This window comes from Mastacembelus armatus, chromosome 5, assembly GCF_900324485.2.
Source record: "Mastacembelus armatus chromosome 5, fMasArm1.2, whole genome shotgun sequence".
Taxonomy (NCBI): domain Eukaryota; kingdom Metazoa; phylum Chordata; class Actinopteri; order Synbranchiformes; family Mastacembelidae; genus Mastacembelus; species Mastacembelus armatus.
In genome coordinates this window covers 25977801-25999848 of record NC_046637.1, presented here as the reverse complement: position 1 = coordinate 25999848, position 22048 = coordinate 25977801, and the positions used below count along the sequence as shown (strand labels likewise).

Genomic DNA, 22048 nt, shown 5'->3' with positions numbered 1-22048 from the left:
ACGGGGTGCGCCTGCTTCTCAGTCTGCCTTCTGCTTTACACACCGCAGCATGTCGGTATGGAGAAAACTAAACCTGCAGGAAATTGGACCAAGTTTAAAATAACACCAATCCGAGCAGATACAGTTTGTTCTTCGTTTTATTTTATTTTATTTTTTACCAGAGGTGTTTTATTACAAATAATGGCATGTCATCCGAAAGACATGTTTGAAACGCTCCACTGAGGCTCACACTTAACACCAGTCAGGTTGTGAAAAAGGTAAATTAACAGCAGGAACCTCCAGAGAGCACCGCAGCTGCCATGGTCCCATTATAAAACAGACAATCCCATCAAACTGAGGGTTTTACAACGCTTAGACCACACGTGACTGGATATCCATCTATTTACCATGAAGGCAAACACAGTAGAGATAAGGCACAAAGGTGTGTATGTGATAGAACATGAAATATGAGTAATTTATCCTGATCAAACTGACAAGCCTCCAAATAAAATTCCATTAACCTTCAATCAATAATTTTGACTTCACATTATTCATAAAGATGCTTCGAACATTCCCTTTGATTTACCATAAAAACTTTGTCATATCAGTTTAGCGTTTATCAACATTTATACACAGACATTTAAAAAAATCCCCTTAAAAAGGACCAACAGTCCAGTCCCATTAGCGACTAAATGGCCACGCTCCACCCTGAGCAGCAGTGTCATTGCTCAGGCTGCAAACTGGACTCCAGAATTGTTGATCCATTGTGAATGAGAGTCACTCTGGTGAGGAAATGAGCTTTGAAAGGCTGATGGACAATATGATGATGGATGAAGACAGACGGTTTTATTGATCTGTTCCAGCTGCCCTCTTGGTTCGTTTCCGTGGAGATGTTTTAGGAGAAGCTTTGTCTGTGATAGAGGATTATAAAGATTATAAAAATTATAAAGCTGCTGCGTCATTCATATAGAGAGAGAAAAGTCAACTGAGCAGACAGTGGAAACGGAAAAGAAGTCAGTTTGTTTTTACTTGTGACAACTGGGAATAAAATGAACATACTCATGACATTGAGAGTCTCCTGAGGAATCCAGCTGATGTCCACATCATTAATGCCAACAGTGCCTTTCTCGACTTTCATTTGCATTCTCCGTTTCTGCAAAACACAGATTCAAAAAAAAAAAAAAACAACCCAAAATCTTAGTCTATTTTCACCATAGGCCTTCTTCAGTCTCAGTGTATCCAAAACGTGTGAAACAAACAGTTTATTGAAGATAAAAACATACCGTCCTCGACTCCAGGACTTGGTACATTCCAAAGAGCAACAGGACCAGCAGTCCACCCAGGAAAATGTACATGAACATCCTGAAATGTAAATGATTTCTTTTAATCTATGAACAGAATTCACCACAGTTGTGTTTTGGCAAAGCGTATTCCACAAATAATTCATAGCTACGTGATGACTCAGTATAAACCTTGACGTTTGGGTTATTTGCCCTCAGCTACCACGATGAACAGCATGGTTTGATTCTTTTCTGGTGGAAAATATTATTTTTGCTATTGAGATACATAAAGCAACCAAGCACAGTTTGTATATCACATTTTAATCACTGTTTCAGCAGAGAATCTGCAGTTTGCTTGCTAACCATCGTGTGCAAATTCTATTGGTGAAAAAACAGCACTGTTGAACCAAGTGCTTTCATTTGCAAGTGCAAGTGCAGATCTTTAGCACAGACTTGTAGCATAAAGACAGTCAGTCAAACTACATTCTATTTGTGCCTTCATGTAACACCCACCTGCAACGTTTTCTGATCTATTTAGAGATTTTAGGTTGGAAAACAGTTTCTCTTGCTTTGCTCATTTGCTGGTGACAGTTCCTGCATCTCGCACCAGCGGCACAATTCTGACAACTAAGCTGTGCCAATTTCACACATTTTTTTTTAACATGTTCTTACATGTGCTGCAGTAATCTGAGCCTCATTACAGAGCTGGAATCAGCCTTGATAAATAAATAAAAGATGGGCAAAATAATTAGAATGATATGTTATTTACGTAGAACTAAGATGCCGACAGCCTGCTCGGATTTAGCCATCGTCGTGCTACACTACAGTTTGTGCTCCTTCTTTTATTTTTGCAGCAAACTAATGCTTTTAAAAAATGTATAAGTATGAACATGACAGTATATAACATAAACCCAGCAGCAGAAAGCCTTACGTTTCTCCATCCAGTCCCTCTTCCCTCTCAGTGATGGTGACAGTCTGGTTGTAAATGGCAGTCTGGAAAACGGTATCCTGAAAAAAATTGCATATAACTAGTGAGAAAACACTTTAACTAAACAAGCACCTTGAACTTTGAGGAACCTTCTTAGAAGTTTTAAGAACTATTCTTTAAAAGTTCTAATGGAAATATGAGTCAGCATTTATCACAAATTTCAACAGAATGGAGAAAACTGTCAAAGCTCTGCAGGAAGAAAATGATGGCAGTAAGGAGGCAGCAGTAGTCCCAGTTATATAAAAGATTAATAAAGAGAAACAGTGACATCTTCAGGTTTTATTTATCTTGTATCAGTAAAACCTGTGGCGGGAATCTTTATGTGCTTAATCTTAAAAGTTAGTGCTTTAATATAATCACAAACCATCTTTCCTCCAAAAAAGCCAAACAGCACTGACATCCAGTGGCGAACGCCTCCACTACACATCGTTTCTTATTAATGAAGGGCTCTCTTACCTCAGCGTCAAGATAATTCAGGAGGATGACAAGACCAAATGGACGGCCAGCCATAGGCTGAGCTGGGATGAAGGAGTATTCAAAAGAAGCCTGAGCCTGGGGCTGCACCACAGTGTTCAAAGGCAAAGCTGTGAACTACAAACACATACATCATTTTAAAAAAAGAGTTAATACACATTAAACTACAACATGATCCTCTAAATCCATCATGGCCTCTCTCTGTCCATATACTAATATAATAATAAAAATGGTCACGTTAATATGATGCTGCTATTCATTCAGCTCCAGATGAAGCTAATGTGCAGCAACACATCCTGTTGGTTTTATATCAGATCAAACTTACATTTTGAATGTAGAACTGGAAGTCTTGGGGGTAGCGGAAGGAGGCCTCCAGAGACTGAACAGTGAAATCCTGATTTCCCTTGTTGGTGAAACCGACCAGGAACCTCACAATTTCATTGGCAGGAAACTCTAAATATGTGATGATCAAGTAGAGTAAAAACATGAGCACAAATAAAGTCTGCGTCATATACCAGAGATGCCTGATATGTCACCACATGGTTCGTCTCACTACACTTCTTCTGGAAAACCTGAAACAGGAGCAGACCAACCTTCTCCTGTCATGAAGATGATGGTTGTGTCGGCATCAGGGTGAGAGGTCAACACTTTATCAGCAGCTTCATCAGAGTCATCTTCGTCTCCTTCCTGTAGACCAACACAACGTGACACTGTAACTCAACCACCTGCGTGTAAAAATGATGGTGTAGCGGCGCTCATTAATCATACTCTACATACCGAAGTTTGTATTTGATCTTCCTCCACAACCATCTCTTCTTCATCTTCCTCCTCATCCACTGCAGCATCAGCATCCTCAGCCATGTCCTCAGCAGAGTCTGAGCTGGCAGAGACGTGGCCTGAAAGGTCAGCAAAGACACAGAGGTACATGTGAGCCACAGCTGTTCATCATTCGGAGGATGGGTGCTGGTTGGAAAGCTGGGTGAACCGATAATGTTGATGTGTGATGTTCGAGCAGACACTGGCAGGATATTGTGATGTTAAAGGCCTGCAGTGTTAGCAGCTGGCCCTCAGCACATGTGTTTTCATGTATTGCAGATGAAAATGGATGATAAATGTGGCCATCACCCTCCTATCACCACGATATAAAATGGTATTTCATCGAAAATATCGTTTGCTTTTGTCTCCATCACCCACTTCTTTGTGTGCCAACAAGAACTGAAATTTCCGTCTAAAATGACTAAGTCTGTTTCTCCCACACTGTAACTGTAGATACATGTTATTATAACGTGGAAGTAGCCAGTTTAAAGTGAACAGCCCAACATTAAAACTGCTCATGTCCATGTGTTTCAGCGGAGAAAGTAGGCTGCAGAGAAACCTGCAGACCCAAACAGAAGTCACCATCTTATCTGTGGTGACGTGTCCCACACAGAGGAACTAGTTAACTGCTGCTGCGGCCCCGCACCACTTCACAACTACTGGACTAAAAATCACCTCTAAGCCTCAAAAAGTCAAACCAACTTTACGAGCCACCTATAACATTATTGTTTTACACTTTCGCGACAGCAGCTGGTAGATCAGACGGTCATTTTCATTCACTGCGCAATAAACGCGATGAGCTACAACTTTCTTCTCGCTGTGATAAAATCATGGATACGAGCTCCATGTTTCTATTGGAGCTATGGGGCCACTCAAACATCAGGCTGCCAGGGCAGAGTTATGAGACAATGCCACGTCAATATGTTGCTGTCTAAAGAAAAGTTTTAACTAATGATGGAGCGTCTGCTCCGAAAGCGCATGGATCCGCACTTACCGATGGATATTAATCCGCAGGGGAAGGCCAGAAGAAAAAGCAGCAACCATTTGAATCCGAAATTGAACATTTTTGTCGAGCTGTAGCCTGAAATCAGTAACACATCAGCACTCAGGACAGGAGAGGACAGCAGCAGGAGGCGGGGTAAGGCTGAGCGGACCCGCCTGTGAGGTGCGTCTGTAGCAGATTTGGGAGGTGCGATGGATTTGTGCTTTACGCAATGAGGAAGTTGGCTGTTTGAAGAAAAAAAATCGACATGTGGCTTTTTGTTAATTCTCAAACCGTGTTGTGCAATCTTAAAATGCAACACACGCCGTGTAGGTTACTAGTTCATGGACCAATAGTCTTTATTCATTCATGATCAAAGCTGAGACGCTTGCACAATGTTTGCACAATGTTTGCACATTGTTTGCAGTAGAATTATCCACATTTGCATTCAGTGGATTAAAACATGAGATTCCCACTATATTCATCCTGTTTGGAAATAACGATTTGGTCTGATTTGCTTCAGTCTGTGTGAAAGTCTTAGAGAATGGCTGAAGTCGCAAAGAAAAACTCAAACAGTGGAACATGTGGATGGACCAAACCTCCTCACGATGTCGCTGTGGTTCATTAGCGCCAATGAATAAGTTGAAACCTCAAAAAGGAAACGCCTGTGCTTGTGTTTGTTTTCAGGATGAAGCTCAGATGAGGTTTCTGCAGCAGGATGAGCTGTGTAAGAGCAGGGGCAGGACAGAGTTGTTTCTAACACCAGCTGAATTCACATAAAACCTCACAGCTTTGAAACCAGTAAAAATGCTCTGATTAACTGTGGTTAGTGAAAACTGTGGTTACATGGTTTTGGTCAACACATCCAGCTGGTACAGCAGGTACAGTTGTCTGTTTCACTAACCAGTGACCATCACCTGGTCTTTTCTCTGGTCCCTGTGATCTAAATCCCATAGAAACTCACACACCTAACTGTGCTCATATTCCATACAACAGGTTCATTGTTAATGCAGGTTGTGTGTTTGTTGCTGTGATGTTTTTTTTTTTTTTCAACTGTTGTGGTTTTCTGCAAAAGCACACATCCTGTGACACGTTAACAGTCCTTTGAAAACACCTTCTGCCTTAGAATAGTGTCACACTGTGTAGGCATAAACACACAATAGATGCTGCAGTGTTTCTTATTGGAGCCACAGTGTAGCAGAGAAAACTGTTGAATCTTCACTGTCATGCATTTCTGTTGCAATGACACACATCCCAGTGGTAAGTCTTGAATCAGGATTTAAAATGTTCTGCGGTGAATTGGAATTGTAAGGGGTAAAATGTTAACTTTTGATGTTAGAGTGGATGTGAGACAAAGGGTAATTAAGATGTTTGTGTTTTAAATGTCAGTAGCAAGCTTTGTATTGCATGAGTAGAAACAATGCAATCAGATCAACATAGTCACGCAGTCATCTGAAAATATATTAATTGTGAATAAATGAAGTGCAAGTGCTGCAGCTGGAACAGCTAAAAACTGCAAATCAGATGTGGATTTATATAATACAGGAAAATCACTTACATGGTTGTGATTGTAGAAATTAGCTAAGTGCTCTTCAGCTAATACAGCAACATGAAGTACAACGTACCGTAGAAAACAGTGAGCTGGATCACTACAGGGGCTTATATTGTGTATTTGCCAGGTTGAAGACTATACAGGTATCAGTCCAGTGCATTTCCATGCAAGGAGATCATTTCTAATAAATAAATGTATCCAGTAAATACATTTTTTTTCTTTTTATCTACCAATTACATGTGTTTACTTTTGATAAGATACACTTTATTAATCCTCATAAGGGATTGAGGAATTTTAAAAGCGTTGGTCATGACAAGTTAAAGGTCAGTGACAAACAGAGGAGTTGCTGTATTTCTCCAATAGGTTCAACACTTTCATAATATCCTTTCTAGCTGCAGCAGGCAGCTGTTTTTGCAAAACACTGATAAAATGACCTGCACAAAATAGTAGTAGCAGAAATAACAAGTAGCCAGTGGTGGAAAGTAAGTAAATACATTTACTCAAGCGCTGTACTTAAGTAGAGTTAGAGGTATCTGTACTTCACTTGAGAATTTCCATTTTCTGCTCCTTCATACTCTGACTTCACTACATACATTTCAGAGCAAAATATTATACGTTTATTCCACTATATTTATTTTATACCTATAGTTACTAGTTCCTTTTCAGAATCAGATATGAAGAACAAAATAGTTTAATCATAAAACTCATAAAACAAATTGATCCTCAGAAGCAAATTCACAAGCTGCCCAGCAGCATGTAAAGCGACTCAGATTATAAGCATATATGTTAGTTAACATTAGTTCCACCTTTACGAGCTGCAGCATTAAACAGATAAACACAATAATGTATTAATGTGAAAATGTGCTTTTATTTTTAATAAATATTATTATTATTATTACACTGGTATTTGTACTTTTATGTAGGTACAGGATCTCAGTACTTTTTCAGCCACTGCAAGTAGCTAACACACATAATGGAACATTCACATTTCTAATCTTATTATTTGTTTAAAGATAAATGTAAGAACTCTATATTCAGTGTTTGCTATGTTTTAGGTTGGTACCACCTCCTGCAGGAGATATGCAGAGGTTTGCGTATGTGTGTAATCTCCTTTATTTATTTCATATCTCTGTTTTACATTGAAATATATATTAGTATCACTGAAGAGGCCAGACTAAAAGTTTGGGTTGTCTTACACGCAGCTCTCTGACTCAAAATCTTCCACATACACATATGAACAAAATATATATAATATAACTTAGATTTTTATTCAGGTACAATTTAATCAGTTTAGGCTTTTTATGTCAGAGTTGAGGTTTCCACCTAAAAGGATAATGAGAGTCAAGGGTTTTGTTAGGCAAGCTGTACTCATGGTTCTTAAACTACCATAATATGATCATTACATTATGTTTACTGTTTTAATCCAACCAGACCAATCAAGTTTTACTCAAATGTCATGTTATGTTTCAAGATGCCAAATACATCCTATCAAGCTTCATTAAATGTTTTTTTTTTTTTATTAAATGCTGCTCGTTCATTTTTTTATTTCAAGATTTTACTTGTAGTGTTGCCCTACTGCAGTGTGTTGTACTGAAACAAGGTTTTGCAGATGTTTTATGAGATTGGAAACATATCCAACATTTGCTGAGCATGCAGCAAAAAACTGTTGTACTGAGAAATTACACAGATCACACATTCATCTATGCAAGCATCTCATTTAAACCACATCTTCTGCTAAATGACGACTGAGCACATTCACTGAAGGAAGTGGTGGTGAATTAAAGGCTCCACGTCGGTGCTTTTCTCCATGATTATTTACTTTGATGCCTTTCTTCCCAGCAGGAACTGAAAGAGTCCACGTACTCTGACTGCTGTATATATTTAGGTTAGGCAAACAGTGGTTATGGTTAAGGTTAGGATAAGTCTTTAATAGTTAGATTTAACAATTAGATTTTAGTACCTTTGCCCTCTCGTAGATGACGTTCGGTCAGTCACTGTTTTTAAGTCTGTCCACAAAAAATGCTTTGTGCTCAGTTTGATCCATTATTCAACTTACACAGGTGTCATGTCTGATGAAATTTTGTCATTTACATGAACAATAATATATTTATTTTTTTCTGGCTCTTTTTCTAGACTTGCGGTTTTTGTGTGATCCATTTAATAGACATGTGCTATTTGGGGCTGTCAGTGCAATGCTGGTCCTTTCAATAGCTTGGAATATTTTTTGCTGTGTAAAATGTTGCTCAGGTAACTATATTATTTACTTATTAAAAATCTAGTGAAAACAAATTCATTTTCTCTGTTTGATAAAGAATGAATTATGCTTGTAACAGATAAAGGCAAATGTCACCGAAGGATGAGACAAAGGTATGTAACCTATATATATTTTATACATTCCCTTTAAAATCATCTTCAGTGCTAAAGTGAAAGTTAAAAAAAAACATTTTTTGTTATGCTGTGTATATTAAATTTAGTCGGAGCCAAAGGCAGATGGAAGATAATCCTATTTATGGAAACATAAGCTACATGCAAACAAGTAAGTGCACTGTATGTGTTTCTCCCTATGCCTTTATACATCTGTGTCTGCTTACATTGCAGTTTTCTTTTCCACAGGCACAGCTTTGTTCACAGAAGATGATATCCAACACTTGTCACTTAGCTCATCATCTTCGAGGGATCAACAGAGAGTCAATTCTAACTCACAGGTAGATTCTTTTAACACTTCTTCTATAAAGTTGGAGGTCTTTACTGTAGATGTATATTATACTATAGTATATATATAGTATCTGCTGTGATTCACACACTTCACATCACTACTTTTCACAACCGCTTTGCTAAGATTATCCCAGTTAGTTTATTCTGTACATATAATCTTAAAAAGAATTTTTTTTGTTTCTACTTTCAGTCCAAAACTCAGGACTGCTATGCCAACCTGACCCTGAAGCCTCCCAGGCTACAGTCTGGCCACAGCTCTCAACAGACGCAATACTCAGATGTAGTTCAGGTAGAGGAGTCACTGGTGTCAGACAAGGAGGATGACGGCAACACAGATGGAGTCTCTGTCATGTCTGATCTGTATGCATCTGTACAAACTCAGCGCACCAAAACAATTGACACTGCAGACAATGGAGAGGACTATGCCAACCACCTCTGAGAGAAACACAGCTACTGATGCAAAGACCTTCATCTTATTGTAACTTCCCTTGCCACCACAGGTTTCCACACGCACAGTGGTCCCACAGAAACTTTCCCTCTTCAGCCCCTGAAATGTCAAATTAGTATCAAGTGTCAGACTCAGCTTAGAAATAATTCTATGCCGTGTGGTCAAACACCCTGGTAGCAATAAAAAAAAACAAAAAAACACTGTTTTGAGTGGAGAGGGGATTTTAAATTACTTGTCATACTCCCACAGATCATAGTCTGACCAGTCAAACAGTGCAGACAATCCAATTCCCTACTGATCAAGTCAGCAGTGTTTGCATTATCTTTCTCTCTCCTTGTTTTAATCTTTTCCATTTAGTGTGATTTACTTTTGATGTTAATGTTTAAACCTGTCAATCGGTAATTGCTTGTACAGGTTTGACTTGACAGAAAGAGATAGCAGGCAACCATCAATTACTAAAACTGAATGTAAAAAGTAAAGTTTGTTGGTTGTTAATCTTGTTCCTCCAGTTCTTCAGCTCTGTAAAGTTTTATCAGTTGTGACATGTATTAAAAACACAGTTACTCTCATTTATATGGCTATTTTACTTTCATTGCACCTCACTCAAGGTGTGTATTAAATCTAAAGTGCACAAAATGAGGTTTCACACACCCACTCAAGGACAACTTTTATTTAGTTCAAAAGGTCACACATCAGCACTGGGGAAAGCAACACAAAGATGTGTCATCTCTGCCTTCTTCATTGTGAAACATCTGTGTTTCCAATTCAAGAGGATCAGCTATAGCATCTTTCTTGAGATTAAAAGGTGTGAATTGGGGAACTGTGATGGTCGGAATTAAGCAGTAAAGATGAAAATATTGTGCTGAGTTTACTTTAATGAGCATACACTTTTTAGGGGTTTGTGAAAATATTACTTTGTAGTTCAACAAAACAATTTTAAAATTTCATTTAATGGTTTTTGACAGAAGAAATTACAAAGAAACAGGAAACATTACATGTCAGCACAGGTATGGCTAATTAAACTGATTTGAACAGTGCTTTTGAACCCCAGAGCCAGTTCAAAGGGCTTTACATGAGGCAAAGCAAGTAGCATATAGCAGGCATGGAAACAACTTAGACATGTCACAGTCTAAATAATAAAATTAATCAGAGCTTATTACAGACAAAGAAAGCCTTTAGAAACCAGGTTAAGACTTTTTTTATGGAGCAGGGTCATTGAATCATAAAAGACCCTGAATACTTTTTTACTGATGGATTATATCATTACACTATTAGTTTTGTTTTAGTATGATAAAATATGTGGTGAAAACTGTGAGGACTAGGAACTCGACATGTATGATTTAAATTAGTTATTTGTACTTTATTTTGGAAATGACTGTTTTCATTTTAACCCTTGGACTTTGCTGCCTATGAATAAAACATAACATAATATAGAACTGTGGATTTTTAAGAAGTGATCCTAAAAAAGACCTAAAATAATTTAGAATAATCTACTATCTGTTTAGCGTTTATGTCCATACACCCCAGCAGCAGAGGCGGTGAGAAAAAAATAAAAAATAAAAATAAATAAATAAATAAACTGAAGGACAGACTCCCATGATGCATTGCACTGCCAACGTATGCAAACAGGAACATGGCTACCGGCGTTTAACATCAGCAGTCTCTTTTAAAATCCATCTGACACAGTTTGTGGCAATAGATTGTTTGTTGTGCCTCCGCGACCGAAGAAAAGCCTTCGCAGAGTTTGTCAGTGGAGCCTGCAAACCCTTGAATCCCGCGTCTTCTTGTTGTTCAGCCACACACAGGTAACGGATGCTAGCTTAAACTAGCTCAGGTAGCTAGGCTAACGTTAGCTCGGGCAAATACCTCAGCGTCTTTTTGATGTAATGTCGGTTCTCGTTCAGCTTTTGATGGGTGATTCTAAACAAAGCCTCGCAGAGTCTTGTCATATTTCGGCCGTAATACTTCACCCTCTGTCCGCACGTAGCAGGTCCGATGTCATCTGTCACGAATTGAGGTTTGACACGACTGCAGCTCAGTGTGAAGCCACCTGTTATTATCTAATGTCTCAGTGATTTCCCCTCTTCAAGAAACAGAAACTACAGGTATAACGCTAGCTGTTTTCATGCAGACGGTGCTTGAAGAGAATCTTGACATAAAATGGTAAGATTAGTGTGACTAATCATCATCCTTGCTTTGCAAATAAATAAAAAAATGCTCACCTTTCCTACATAAACTAGTCAGTTTGATAGCAGGAGTCCTAAAACCTGCCAGTGTTTGGTTAGTTTGCACTAGAGACTTTCTTTTCTTGCTCAGGTTTGCCCTCATGTTCCCCTGTCTGCTTTGCTGCAGAGGGCTTTTCACATGTGAAGACTGGGTGTTGACTCTTTATTCTTTGAAGATCAAAATCTGGTTTTGTGCTGTGATCAATTATGATGGGCAGTTCCAGTTCATTTTTTAATATTTAAGGAATAAGGCTGATTTTTTTTTTTTTTTTTTTTTTTTAATCTGGAAACACAATAAACTAGAAAGTGTTTCCTTTCCAGTGATACCAAGCTCATCAGTATAACCCTTAAAATGTAAGTACAACAGCTAGTTTAATTTGCAAAGGAGGGTAGGTAACAGTTTAACCCTCAGTTATTCTTTAAAACAAACATGTCCACCTCCTAAATCCTTTCTGACTTCACTCAGAAACATGAACATGAACATGAATAATTTCATTATAAAAAGGCTAAGTCACTTTCCAAAGCAGCCAGGCTCCATAGTTAAACAGAAGATACTGCTTTTGTTAATTTCAATTGTACATTAATAAGCATTTGCTGCACTAAAAGTATTAACAGGATGGTATTTATGGGATTACTTCATGATAAACTATAGTGAAACACTGGTTTTTACTAGATTAAAATGACACAGAGTTATGACATAAATCAGCCTGTGGGGTTTATATACATATAGAATATGACCAAACACACTTTTAGTCCTGGGAAGATTTTCTGCTTTTCCCCATTTTATTTCACTGTAAATTCAACACCATTTTTACTTGACATTTTATAGACCAAATGATTAATGAATTAATCCATGATATACTCTACAAAATAATCACTGATGTAAATGCTTGATTACAGCCATAGTAGTAAATTAAAATAAGTGGGATTCTCACTGGGCATGAGCTATTCCTCAGAATCTGTGTCAGTAAAAAAAGAATTACTTGATAAACGGTCAGGTATAATATCATATAGCAGGTTTTGTGGTTTGAATATTAAGTCCCTGGCTGCAGCTCGTTGCTTTCACTTCCTTTTCAGGCAAGGCTGCCATTTGTGGAGCAGGTCCAGGTTTGTTTTAGATGATATTATTAAAGCAGTTTATCTCACTGCTGTTCAGCCTTTGGAGAGACTACTTCATATTCACCTCTATTATATAATTACAAAAAAATGTTTTATTTCACATGGAATGTTCTCTTAAAATAATAATTCAATAGGAATATGTGATCTCTGTATGTGAAACAAACCTCTGGCATTGAAGATGTAGCTTGGTAATAATGCTGCATTCACAAGGAATCATTCCCAAGGGTATGTTTTGTTGTTTTGACTACATTATCTGAACAACAAGCACAGTAGCTACTCCTCACTATTCTCTTTCAGTGCGGGTCAACATGGCAAGCCCAAGGACCAGAAGAGTTCTGAAGGAAGTGAGAACCCAGGATGAAAATAATGTAAGTCCACATTTATGTGTCATATGTTCACTTCTTAGTCATAAGACTATTACCTCACTGAGCCAAATGAGTCACACATTGCAGCAGATAGCAGAAGTTTGGTAGGTTGACAGTGTAGCATGTCTCCAAAGGTCTTCATACAATGCCTTGTTTTCATCCTAATATTCCTAATATTTGGTGTTCCTAATATTCTGACTCTGTAAATGTGGAAGACAAAAATATAGCGACATGACTGAGTTCAGTGCAGTCCAGTACAACATCACCTTTTCTATACTGTAATAAATGCAAATGTTAAGTAATTGGATGCTGTTTCAGAGAATTTCAGTCAAGTGTGTATTGTTATGTCTCCTTACCTGAACATGAGTCGTCTTCTTTTCCTTTCGGCTGCTATAGATGACATATTAGGAAAGTAACGTTACATTTAAACATCAGCTTAAGTGAATGTTTGTCATTTTTTTCAGTAGTTATAACAAAAAATAGAAATTTCTCTCATTCTCTGTGAAATAAAGTTGTTCTCTGTTGAAATGGGAGGTTTATTTATTCATTTATTTGCAGCTGTGTTTTGAATGTGGAGCCTTCAACCCTCAGTGGGTTAGTGTGACCTATGGCATCTGGATTTGTCTTGAGTGCTCTGGTAAGCACAGAGGCCTTGGAGTACATCTCAGGTAAGAATGTTGAATCAGACTGTACAGTACACTGATGTTCAACATGTTCACATGTGATATTTATTTAGTTAGATTTTCACTGCCCACTCACATAACCTGTCAGATTTTGGGTCATAGCACATTTTTTTTGCACTTGCCATGAAATAAAGTTAATAGAGCATGTTGGAGTCGTGTATATACACCATATTCCAATATTGTAATAATACCCATTCATGTAATGATTTACAGTACAGTTGAATACTCCAGGGAAGTCGGCATATACTTTTTATTCATTGCCATTGACATTTAACAGTCCAACAAGGATTCATGTCTCTCTTCTGCCTTGTTTGCAGTTTTGTGCGTTCTGTCACCATGGACAAGTGGAAAGATATTGAGCTGGAGAAGATGAAGGCAGGAGGAAATGGAAAATTTCGTCTTTTTCTTGAACTCCAAGATGATTATGACCTCAATTGGACTTTACAGGAGAAATACAACAGCAGAGCAGCTGCACTCTTCAGGGACAAGGTGACCTGTGCAGTGCGAGTTCTTCCATTTTCTTGCAGAATGAAGACCACAGTTAAATTAATTTCTTTCTCTCACAACATTTAGGGCAAAATCCTCATTTTTGTGAACATGTAGATTTTAAGTTGTGGTTATGAATTGAACCAAGGCATGAAGAGAACTTGATTGTAAAACCATAGTTTTGTTTATACTGACTAAATGAATGCAATGCGTTAGAACTGTATCTCTGCATATAAAGCTGAATGGTCCAGTGTTGGCTGAGGTTTCTGTGAGATGTCTTAACTTGTATATTTTTTCATCTCCAGGTCAGAATATCTTACATTTTTCACACTGTATATGACAGGTTGCAACTTTAGCAGAGGGGAAGGAGTGGTCCATTGAGACATCCCCTGCCAGAAACTGGACATCTCCTCAACCCAAGACCAGCCTTTCATCCTCTCATCGGTAAGAGCGAAGATGGATTTAAACATATCAGCTCTGTGTGTAATGTCAGATACAGATCAGCCATCAAAGCTCTCTTTGTTATTTAGCTCTGGAGGACCTGGACAAAACTCTGCAAAATCTAGTGACAAAGCTTTTGAAGACTGGTTGAGTGACGATGTTAACTCTTACCAAAGGTAAAAGGCCCATCCTTTTTAAATTTCATTTGTTCGTGATTATGTTTCTGTCAATGAAGTGTTTAAAATATTGTTACTGCTTCTTCAGTGGAGGGGGTTACAGCGGTAATCAGGAGAATCGGTATGTTGGCTTTGGCAACACTGTGACCCCAGAGAAGAAAGAAGATGACTTTTTGAACAACGCCATGTCTTCTATTTATTCAGTAGGTCACAACACATATCTTTAACCTAAATAGTAGTTTCTGTTGTATTTTTCATCCCCCTTGACAAATTTTTTTTGTCCTTTTTTGCAGGGTTGGAGCAGTTTCACTGTTGGAGCTAGCAAATTTGCTTCTATTGCTAAAGATAATGTAAGTGTATTCATGCAATATGATCAGCACCTATGCAGCATTAAAATTCATAATCTTAGCACAAAAAATGATCCTTATATAAAATGAATGTAATCATTTCTTTTTGTCTTTGTCTCCCTCATACAGACAACTAAACTGGCAAACCAGGCAACCTTAAAGGTGAGACTGACATAGTCATTGGTAACCCGTTATAGGTACTGCTGTTAAAGGTTTTTGTTAGGGATAAATTCCTTTTCTCTCTATCAACTCATCCCCTTGTACTACTAACAAACTATATGCTGTTTTGCTTGATAAAGTTCTCGTAATTTTCTTGCAAAATGTCTTAACCTATAATATAAACTTTCACACTGTAATAACTGTGGTACTACTTTAATATCTCTTTGCTCTCTCTGGACGTAGTTAAGGGGCTATAGAGCACCCCCAGAACCGGTAAATCAGATAATACGCGCATGGCACTTTCTGCACATCATGTTTTTTTTAAATGTTTTAAAAATTTTTGACAGCTTGTTGGTTTTTCCTTTTTTTTAAGCAAACATTTTACTTTAGCTTGGATATATTAACACAATGCGTTGTTTTGGTACCTGTACTTTGAGTTCCTGTACTTTGAGTTCATGGATAACCTGTGAAAGATAGTGGATAACTCTATTGTCAGATATGACTGGGACTGTCTTGAATTCCAACCACTGTATTTTTTCTTTCACATCCATGGGTTATCCATTCATGCATGATTTTTGTCTTGACAGTGCAATAGAGTGTAATGGTCTGTTAAAAGAAATCAGCAAACTTCTGATGCTTTGACACTTGAAATGAACAAATCCTTTGTGCAAAATGTTACTGTGCAGAACTTTGGTAGCAGACTAAACAGCTTGTCTTTTAATACTAGTGTTTCTTCAAACTAAAGAAAAAACTATAGAAATAAGTATGTATGCAGTGTTGCTCCAGAAGAGAAGTTTATACTGATTATGCATCTTGTTGAACCATTACACCCTCTAGTGCTTGTTCAGTGTCATTGTGAATGAGAATAAGTCACTTCCTACAAATGCAGAACAAGCAGCTCAGTGTCTTGCTCTACTGTGAATCATTCACTGTGTTTCATTCAAGTCATTCTCCCCTCTGACTTCCAACTAGGCTGCAGAGTTAGGACAGACATTAAATGAGAATGTTATCAAACCTACCCAAGAAAAGGTAACATTGATGTTTGAAGTTGTTGCTTTGGTGGTGGGATGCAGTGCTTTAGGAAAATAACAGCTTCAGATGTGAATGTGCTTTTTTCTCCACCGTCTGTCTTTGTTGGGTTATTTGCTTTATGCCAGCTTACACTAAACGACAAGAGCTGTGGTTTCATGATGCAAAAAAATAAATACAAATCTAGTCTTTGTCTTTCTCTGTCAGTGACTCAACCATGAGATTTGCAGAAGCACACAGCTGCGAATTGTTTTTTTTGGCATGAGTCAGTGTGACCGTTAGCTCAGTCACTGGACAAAGCTTAAAAATACATTTAAACAATTTCAGGAGCCACCGTCTTTGGCTGGGCATCACGCCTTGGTACAATGGAGTTTCTGTTTCCTGAAAAATGTACATCATCTTTCGGTTATCTTTTTCATCATTACATGAGCCATTTTATGCTTAAATATACAGACCATGTCACATTGGCATTGAATGTAGTGTTTTCCATTGCTGCATTGAATGATACGTGATAGTGTGCCATGGTCTTCGTCCTGGGAATTTTCGTGTCGAAATCTTTAAAAATGAAATGACACAACCTGGAGCTCTTCAGTTGACAAGGACTGCTCTCTGGGTTTGCATAAGCTATAAATAAACTTTGTATCACCTTCTTTAAGTAACGGTGAGTGTTTTCCACATAAAAGCTTTCATCTAGCTGCTCTACCTTTTACTGTCAAGTGAGCAGCTCCTTGATGTGTCTTTCACTGAGTTTGAGTTTAGCTGTAAAAAAGATGCCAATGTTCATTAATCATAATACAGAATAATAGAAGAAGAGTTTACCCTTTAATTAGTGGAAGTCATCTGGCTATGTGGTGGTTCATTCTGTGTATGGTTACTGGAAATGCTTTTGTCTTTTACTGTACAGTTGGCATTGGTGATTTAATATAGTATGTGCTTTTGTAGGAGTCTTCATACTCACTTGCACTGTGGTGGTAGCTCCATAATTGTGGAGTTATTTTCTCTTGAGAAGAATAATCTTTTGTTTGGCCAGAACAAAAAGTTATTCTCTCATATTGATTATCGGTGACTTTAACAAAAACACATAATTTCATTTCAATCGAAAATGAACTGTTGTTCCCTACATGCTCTGCTTGTCAAACATATTTCGATAAGATTTTTTTGTTTTTCATTTTATTGTTTATTTTTTTTTAATAATAATTTGGATCATCCAGGTGAAAGATGGAAAGTTACTAGATGAAATGACTGTCAGCTTCACTGGGCTGGCAAACAAGGTAGGATGGGCAGACCTCTGCCATGCTGTACAGCCTCAAAACCAGTCTCCTGAGTGAGGAACTGTAGCTCTGAATCAATACCCGATTACACCACGGCCTCTTAATCCAGATGTGCTGAGGCAGTCTGCCCCCAACATTGTAACTATCCAAGGAGACTGGTTTTGTGATATGTATTGTGTGAATGATACTAATTTAATTTAATCTGTTATTTTTTATTGCTGCCATTATTATTCTGGTGGTGAGTACTGTGTAGACACAATAACCAGTGTTATTATTACTGCTTCAACTTGTTTTACTAAGACTAAAATGATCTTTTTGCTAATGTTACTCTGTACTGTTTATTTTCTACAATTATAAGTTTTCTGAACAACCCTACTATATGAGTTATTGATGTAATTAAACATAATACTGTATTTGATTCATTGAGTTTCAACTGAGGTTTTGTCAACTTACGTGTTTTCTTTCCTTAGGTTCAGGGAGCTGGTGCAAAATTGACCACTCTCTTCTCGGGAAAACCAGAAGATGGGTAATAACAACGTTAAACAATTTAAAAAAAATTACACATAACAAATATTTTGTACTGTGTGATATAATGTTTTGACATGCACATTTTTCAGCATGTCTTTATGTTCTGACTGTGTTCAGGTCTGTTGGAGAGAGCTACCAGAACATGGATGCCGCTGAGGGATATCAAGGTAGTTCTGGCCAGCCTGTCTCAAAGGACTTCTGGGAAACCTTTGGCAGTAACAACTCCTTAAAGGCGAAGAAATCACCCAGCACTGACAGCTGGACCATCGCAGATAATTCAGCAAAGAAGAGCTCTGACAGTTGGGACAATTGGGGCTCCGAGGCAGCATCCAACAACAAACACAGCACAGAGGACAGCTGGGAGGCATGGGATAACAACTGGGAGAACGCAGAGGGTAAGATGAAGAAAAGTCCCACAAAACCTGCTGAGGACACCTGGGATAATGCAGAGTGGTAGTGACCACCCAACATACATCTGAGCTTTTTCTCTCTTTGGCCTTCTCTCTCTCTCTCTCTCTCTCTCTCTCGCTGTCTCTGTGTGTGTCTCTCTCTCTCTCTCTCTCTTCTCATTCATCTCACTGGCACTTTCTGGAAAAGAGCTGACTCAGCTTAGTTCCTGTCAATCCATTCAAAATAGATTTATTGTGAACCTATGATACAGTGATTGAAGCCCACAATTAATTTGAGCTTATTAAAACTAATAATATTCTAAAGTAATACAACTGTATTGATTTGCAGTCATGTATTTTATTGTAAATTAGCCTCATCACAGGTAATTAAGAAAAACCAGTGAAGGCCATAAATCACTGCTTGGGTTCCCCAATTATATTACTCTTAAAGGTGAATAAACTAGTATTAATACTGTATTATGGGTTTAATGATACTAGTTTGACGATGCATGAAAAAGAAAATTTGACATTGTAAATATGAGTTACTGTAAATACAGTATAATTGACAAAATACTAACATTATTTAATGTGCTCAGTCAAACTGACTTATTCTGTCCATAGACCTTTTCCATATTTTGTTTTCTAAAATTTATTTAGCAAAGCATTTTTGACAGAATAGTGTCATTTGTGACAATGGGTAAAATTCAAGAAACACTAACCACCTAAAAATTGGCTTTGACATTGAAAATATGTGTGGATATATCCTGAAAATATGTTAAGAGTCAATGGGTTTAAAAGCAGAATTGTTGATATGACATTATCATGTTATCAAGACCAGAAACTGATGCAACAAGATGCTTGAAGTTAGTGTCCTATTCAAATAATGTCAATAATTTCCTCTCTGGTAAATTGGTTATGTTGCTTCAGGTTAAAAGGCTGTGTCATACTGATATCATGCAGACAAACTGACCTACAACCTCCATCAAAAATGAATATTGATGACCCATTGCAATAAATTCTGATTGGTTGATGCAATGTTGTGATTTTACCTTTTTTCCATTTTCACTGGCTATTGTAAACAGCTTAATACTTAAATATAAATCCTTCTCAAAAATTTCTTGCAAAGGTCCTCAGTGACAGACAAGGGTGTTTTTAAGCACATGCCCAACATCATGTAAAAAATTTTCTCATGAATTCGCTGAAGTTTACTCAAGTAACTGTAACATTTTGCAGTTCATCACATTTTGTTTTTAAACTTCACGACTGAAATCAGTCTATTTGGATGGAAGAACAGCAAGTTAAAACATGCTGGTGTGCAGTACAGGCCAACTTTCAAATCACAGTTTGCACAGTTAGGATGGGCTCTCTTCGGTAGTTGTAAATACAGCTGATGCTCTGAATCCCTGAGTAGTTGCTCATATTGTGGAAGTAATTTTTTGGTATCAACAGTTTTATTTGGAATTTCCAGCTTTCTTTTATTAACACCCTCATATCTGGGAATTTTAAATAATAGGTGTTTAAAGATTATATAATATTTTGCACATAATTTCACAGTAAAGTTGCTCTTTGCAGAGTAATTTACTGTTTGTACTGTGTGCGAGTGCGGAGGTTGTGTTTCAATAACTGGACACAGACAGGAAACTGTTGACAATATTATCTGCTGGTGTTGTTACTATCAAACCTGTGGGCCTGTAACTTATGACCTCAACTGAACTAACAAAGTTATTGTAAATGTATTCTCACATTAAGCAATTCTGTGTGAACTGTTCTACACATCTGTGTCAGGTGTCATTGCACCTCGGTTATTATGTATTGTGAGGAAGTGGTTGGGTACTTGTATTAACATCTGAATTGTGGAGTAATACTAATGAGGCTCATTATACATTTGATGCTTAGATAGTCATAGCTCTCAAACTCTTATTTGAATTAACTGAATCAATTTAGTTCATCCCTCAGTTGGTGAAAATGGCAGCTGCACTGACGGTTGTCACTGTAGTTTCAAATGTATCATAAAGCGCTCATTGTTTTAACAAGTAGGAATGTAATCAGTGTGAAATTGAATATTTTATTAAGCCTGTTCCTCTGGCAATCTTCAAATTTAAATGGGTTGTTGACCTGGATATTTGATCAGTTTTGCAGCGCTTAGTGGAGTGTTGCAAATTGATCATGCTGTTAATCACTTGAAAGATAAAATTACTATGTACAAACTGAGATTCAGTTACATTTTGTTATTTAATTGACCCTGTGCTAACAGAGACTTTGATGTGTCTAAATTTGTTTCAACACTTGCATTGGAGTTTGAAGTCAATGACTGTTAACATTATTATTGCTCTGTGTGCTAATGGGCCAGCATTGGATTATTAACTGCCAGTGCAATATAGTTGCTGGATTTTTGTTTATTAATGTGTTACAACATTTTGCTGTTCTTCGATAGGTGGTGCTCAATGGGGCTCTTGAAAATGAGGATAAATCTTAGGAACTTTATTTCATGTCCATTTCCTACCTCTAAGAAGTCTTTAGTTTACTGCCAAGTTAAAAGTATACCTTTTTTGTAACTTTCCAGCATTGTTTTAACTAGTTACTGCAAGTTCCAATTTGCTGTGACTCATTTTGTTTTTAAGTGTTTGACAGCAAAGGAACAAGGATTAGACTGCAGTATTGGTGTTATGATTTGCGGTGACGATGCAATGATGTAAAAACTGATCACTCCTGGACCTTTTGTGTCCCTGAACCTCTGCAGTCATGTATGGTCATGTGTTAAAATGCCTTAAACATCTGTGTTTGCTTTCTGTTGATGCCGATGTCACTTTGCTTTTGTGTTTCTAATGCATTGAGTCGGCAGAAAATGACATTGTAAGATTTTGTCAAATGAAATACTGTTACCCTGAACATTCCTTACATTACCGAACTGTTAGGTCACGTTTTTGTATTTCCTGATGACATGACATAAAACAAATTTCCTGGAAATGGAATTTGCTGTGATAGTTGACAATTTTAAAAGGAAAATACCTGGACAGTGAAATCTATAAAACAGCTTGTAGTTCTGAAATACCACACGTTTTCTTTTGGTGTTTGTTCCTTTGGGATTACTAGTTACACACAAAAAAAAGACACAAAAAAAAAATTTGCAAAATGTTTTATTGAATGAAATACATCCAGTAGGTCTTGCTATAAAGTGATAGTGCTTTTATAAAACCTGATATATTTTTTTGCCACATAATCTGAATCTAATTCTAAACTTTATTAATTCAGACTTTCCAGAACAACAGTTTAACTCAATGTCTGTGCCTGTCGATCGTTTGAGACTGGTTATATCTGTGTCTGTTGATGAACATGTTATATCAGAAATACTATTTTTTATGTCATGCATGACATGTGACTTAGAGCTAAAATCCATTCAGCTGTTGCTGTTTTTCAGAAGTTGTTTCCTCAGTGCATTGAAGTGCAGTCTGCTTGCCCCTTCACATTTCACCAGCAGCTATCCCATGAGGTGAGCCAGTGTTACCTACTCCGTTGAGGCTGTGTATATTTTTCTTGTACACATGGTTTGTGTGTTAAATAAAAATGTATTGTGCTGTGAATGTTAATAGTATTTT

At 37.4% G+C, this 22048-nt stretch overlaps 2 protein-coding genes across 3 annotated transcripts; one reads left to right on the top strand and one right to left on the bottom strand.

The window, feature by feature from the left end:
• Positions 1 to 124: 124 nt before the first annotated feature.
• On the bottom strand, positions 125 to 4687 carry LOC113129754 (translocon-associated protein subunit alpha-like). The gene is made up of 9 exons (XM_026305824.1): positions 4532 to 4687; positions 3499 to 3617; positions 3315 to 3408; positions 3047 to 3174; positions 2704 to 2838; positions 2191 to 2267; positions 1263 to 1341; positions 1039 to 1132; positions 125 to 890 (listed from the first exon to the last, which is right to left on the bottom strand). The coding sequence occupies exons 1-9, from the start codon at positions 4599 to 4601 to the stop codon at positions 826 to 828; spliced, it is 861 nt and encodes a 286-aa protein (XP_026161609.1). The 5' UTR covers positions 4602 to 4687; the 3' UTR covers positions 125 to 825.
• A 6140-nt stretch (positions 4688 to 10827) lies between these two features.
• arfgap1 (ADP-ribosylation factor GTPase activating protein 1) lies at positions 10828 to 22033 on the top strand. 2 transcript variants are annotated; one of them, XM_026306808.2, is made up of 13 exons: positions 10828 to 11039; positions 12876 to 12946; positions 13502 to 13611; positions 13944 to 14115; positions 14456 to 14556; positions 14643 to 14729; positions 14818 to 14932; positions 15023 to 15079; positions 15206 to 15238; positions 16208 to 16264; positions 17476 to 17535; positions 18006 to 18061; positions 18181 to 22033. In XM_026306808.2, the coding sequence occupies exons 2-13, from the start codon at positions 12887 to 12889 to the stop codon at positions 18518 to 18520; spliced, it is 1248 nt and encodes a 415-aa protein (XP_026162593.1). In that variant the 5' UTR covers positions 10828 to 11039; positions 12876 to 12886; the 3' UTR covers positions 18521 to 22033. The 2 variants fall into 2 exon arrangements, with proteins under 2 accessions (XP_026162593.1, XP_026162594.1); XM_026306809.2 differs by lacking the exon at positions 16208 to 16264.
• The last annotated feature ends 15 nt before the right edge of the window (positions 22034 to 22048 follow it).

What these genes read in the sequence shown, in the direction of transcription:
- LOC113129754 (XM_026305824.1), bottom strand. Translation starts at nt 4,601, where the DNA reads ATGTTCAATTTCGGATTCAAATGGTTGCTGCTTTTTCTTCTGGCCTTC. An exon ending in AAGATCAAATACAAACTTCG is followed by an intron (nt 3,409 to 3,498) that starts GTATGTAGAGTA and finishes GTTGGTCTACAG; the next exon opens with GAAGGAGACGAAGATGACTC. An exon ending in AAGTCCTGGAGTCGAGGACG is followed by an intron (nt 1,133 to 1,262) that starts GTATGTTTTTAT and finishes TGTGTTTTGCAG; the next exon opens with AAACGGAGAATGCAAATGAA.
- arfgap1 (XM_026306808.2), top strand. Translation starts at nt 12,887, where the DNA reads ATGGCAAGCCCAAGGACCAGAAGAGTTCTGAAGGAAGTGAGAACCCAG. An exon ending in AGCCTTTCATCCTCTCATCG is followed by an intron (nt 14,557 to 14,642) that starts GTAAGAGCGAAG and finishes TTTGTTATTTAG; the next exon opens with CTCTGGAGGACCTGGACAAA. An exon ending in CTTCTATTGCTAAAGATAAT is followed by an intron (nt 15,080 to 15,205) that starts GTAAGTGTATTC and finishes TCCCTCATACAG; the next exon opens with ACAACTAAACTGGCAAACCA.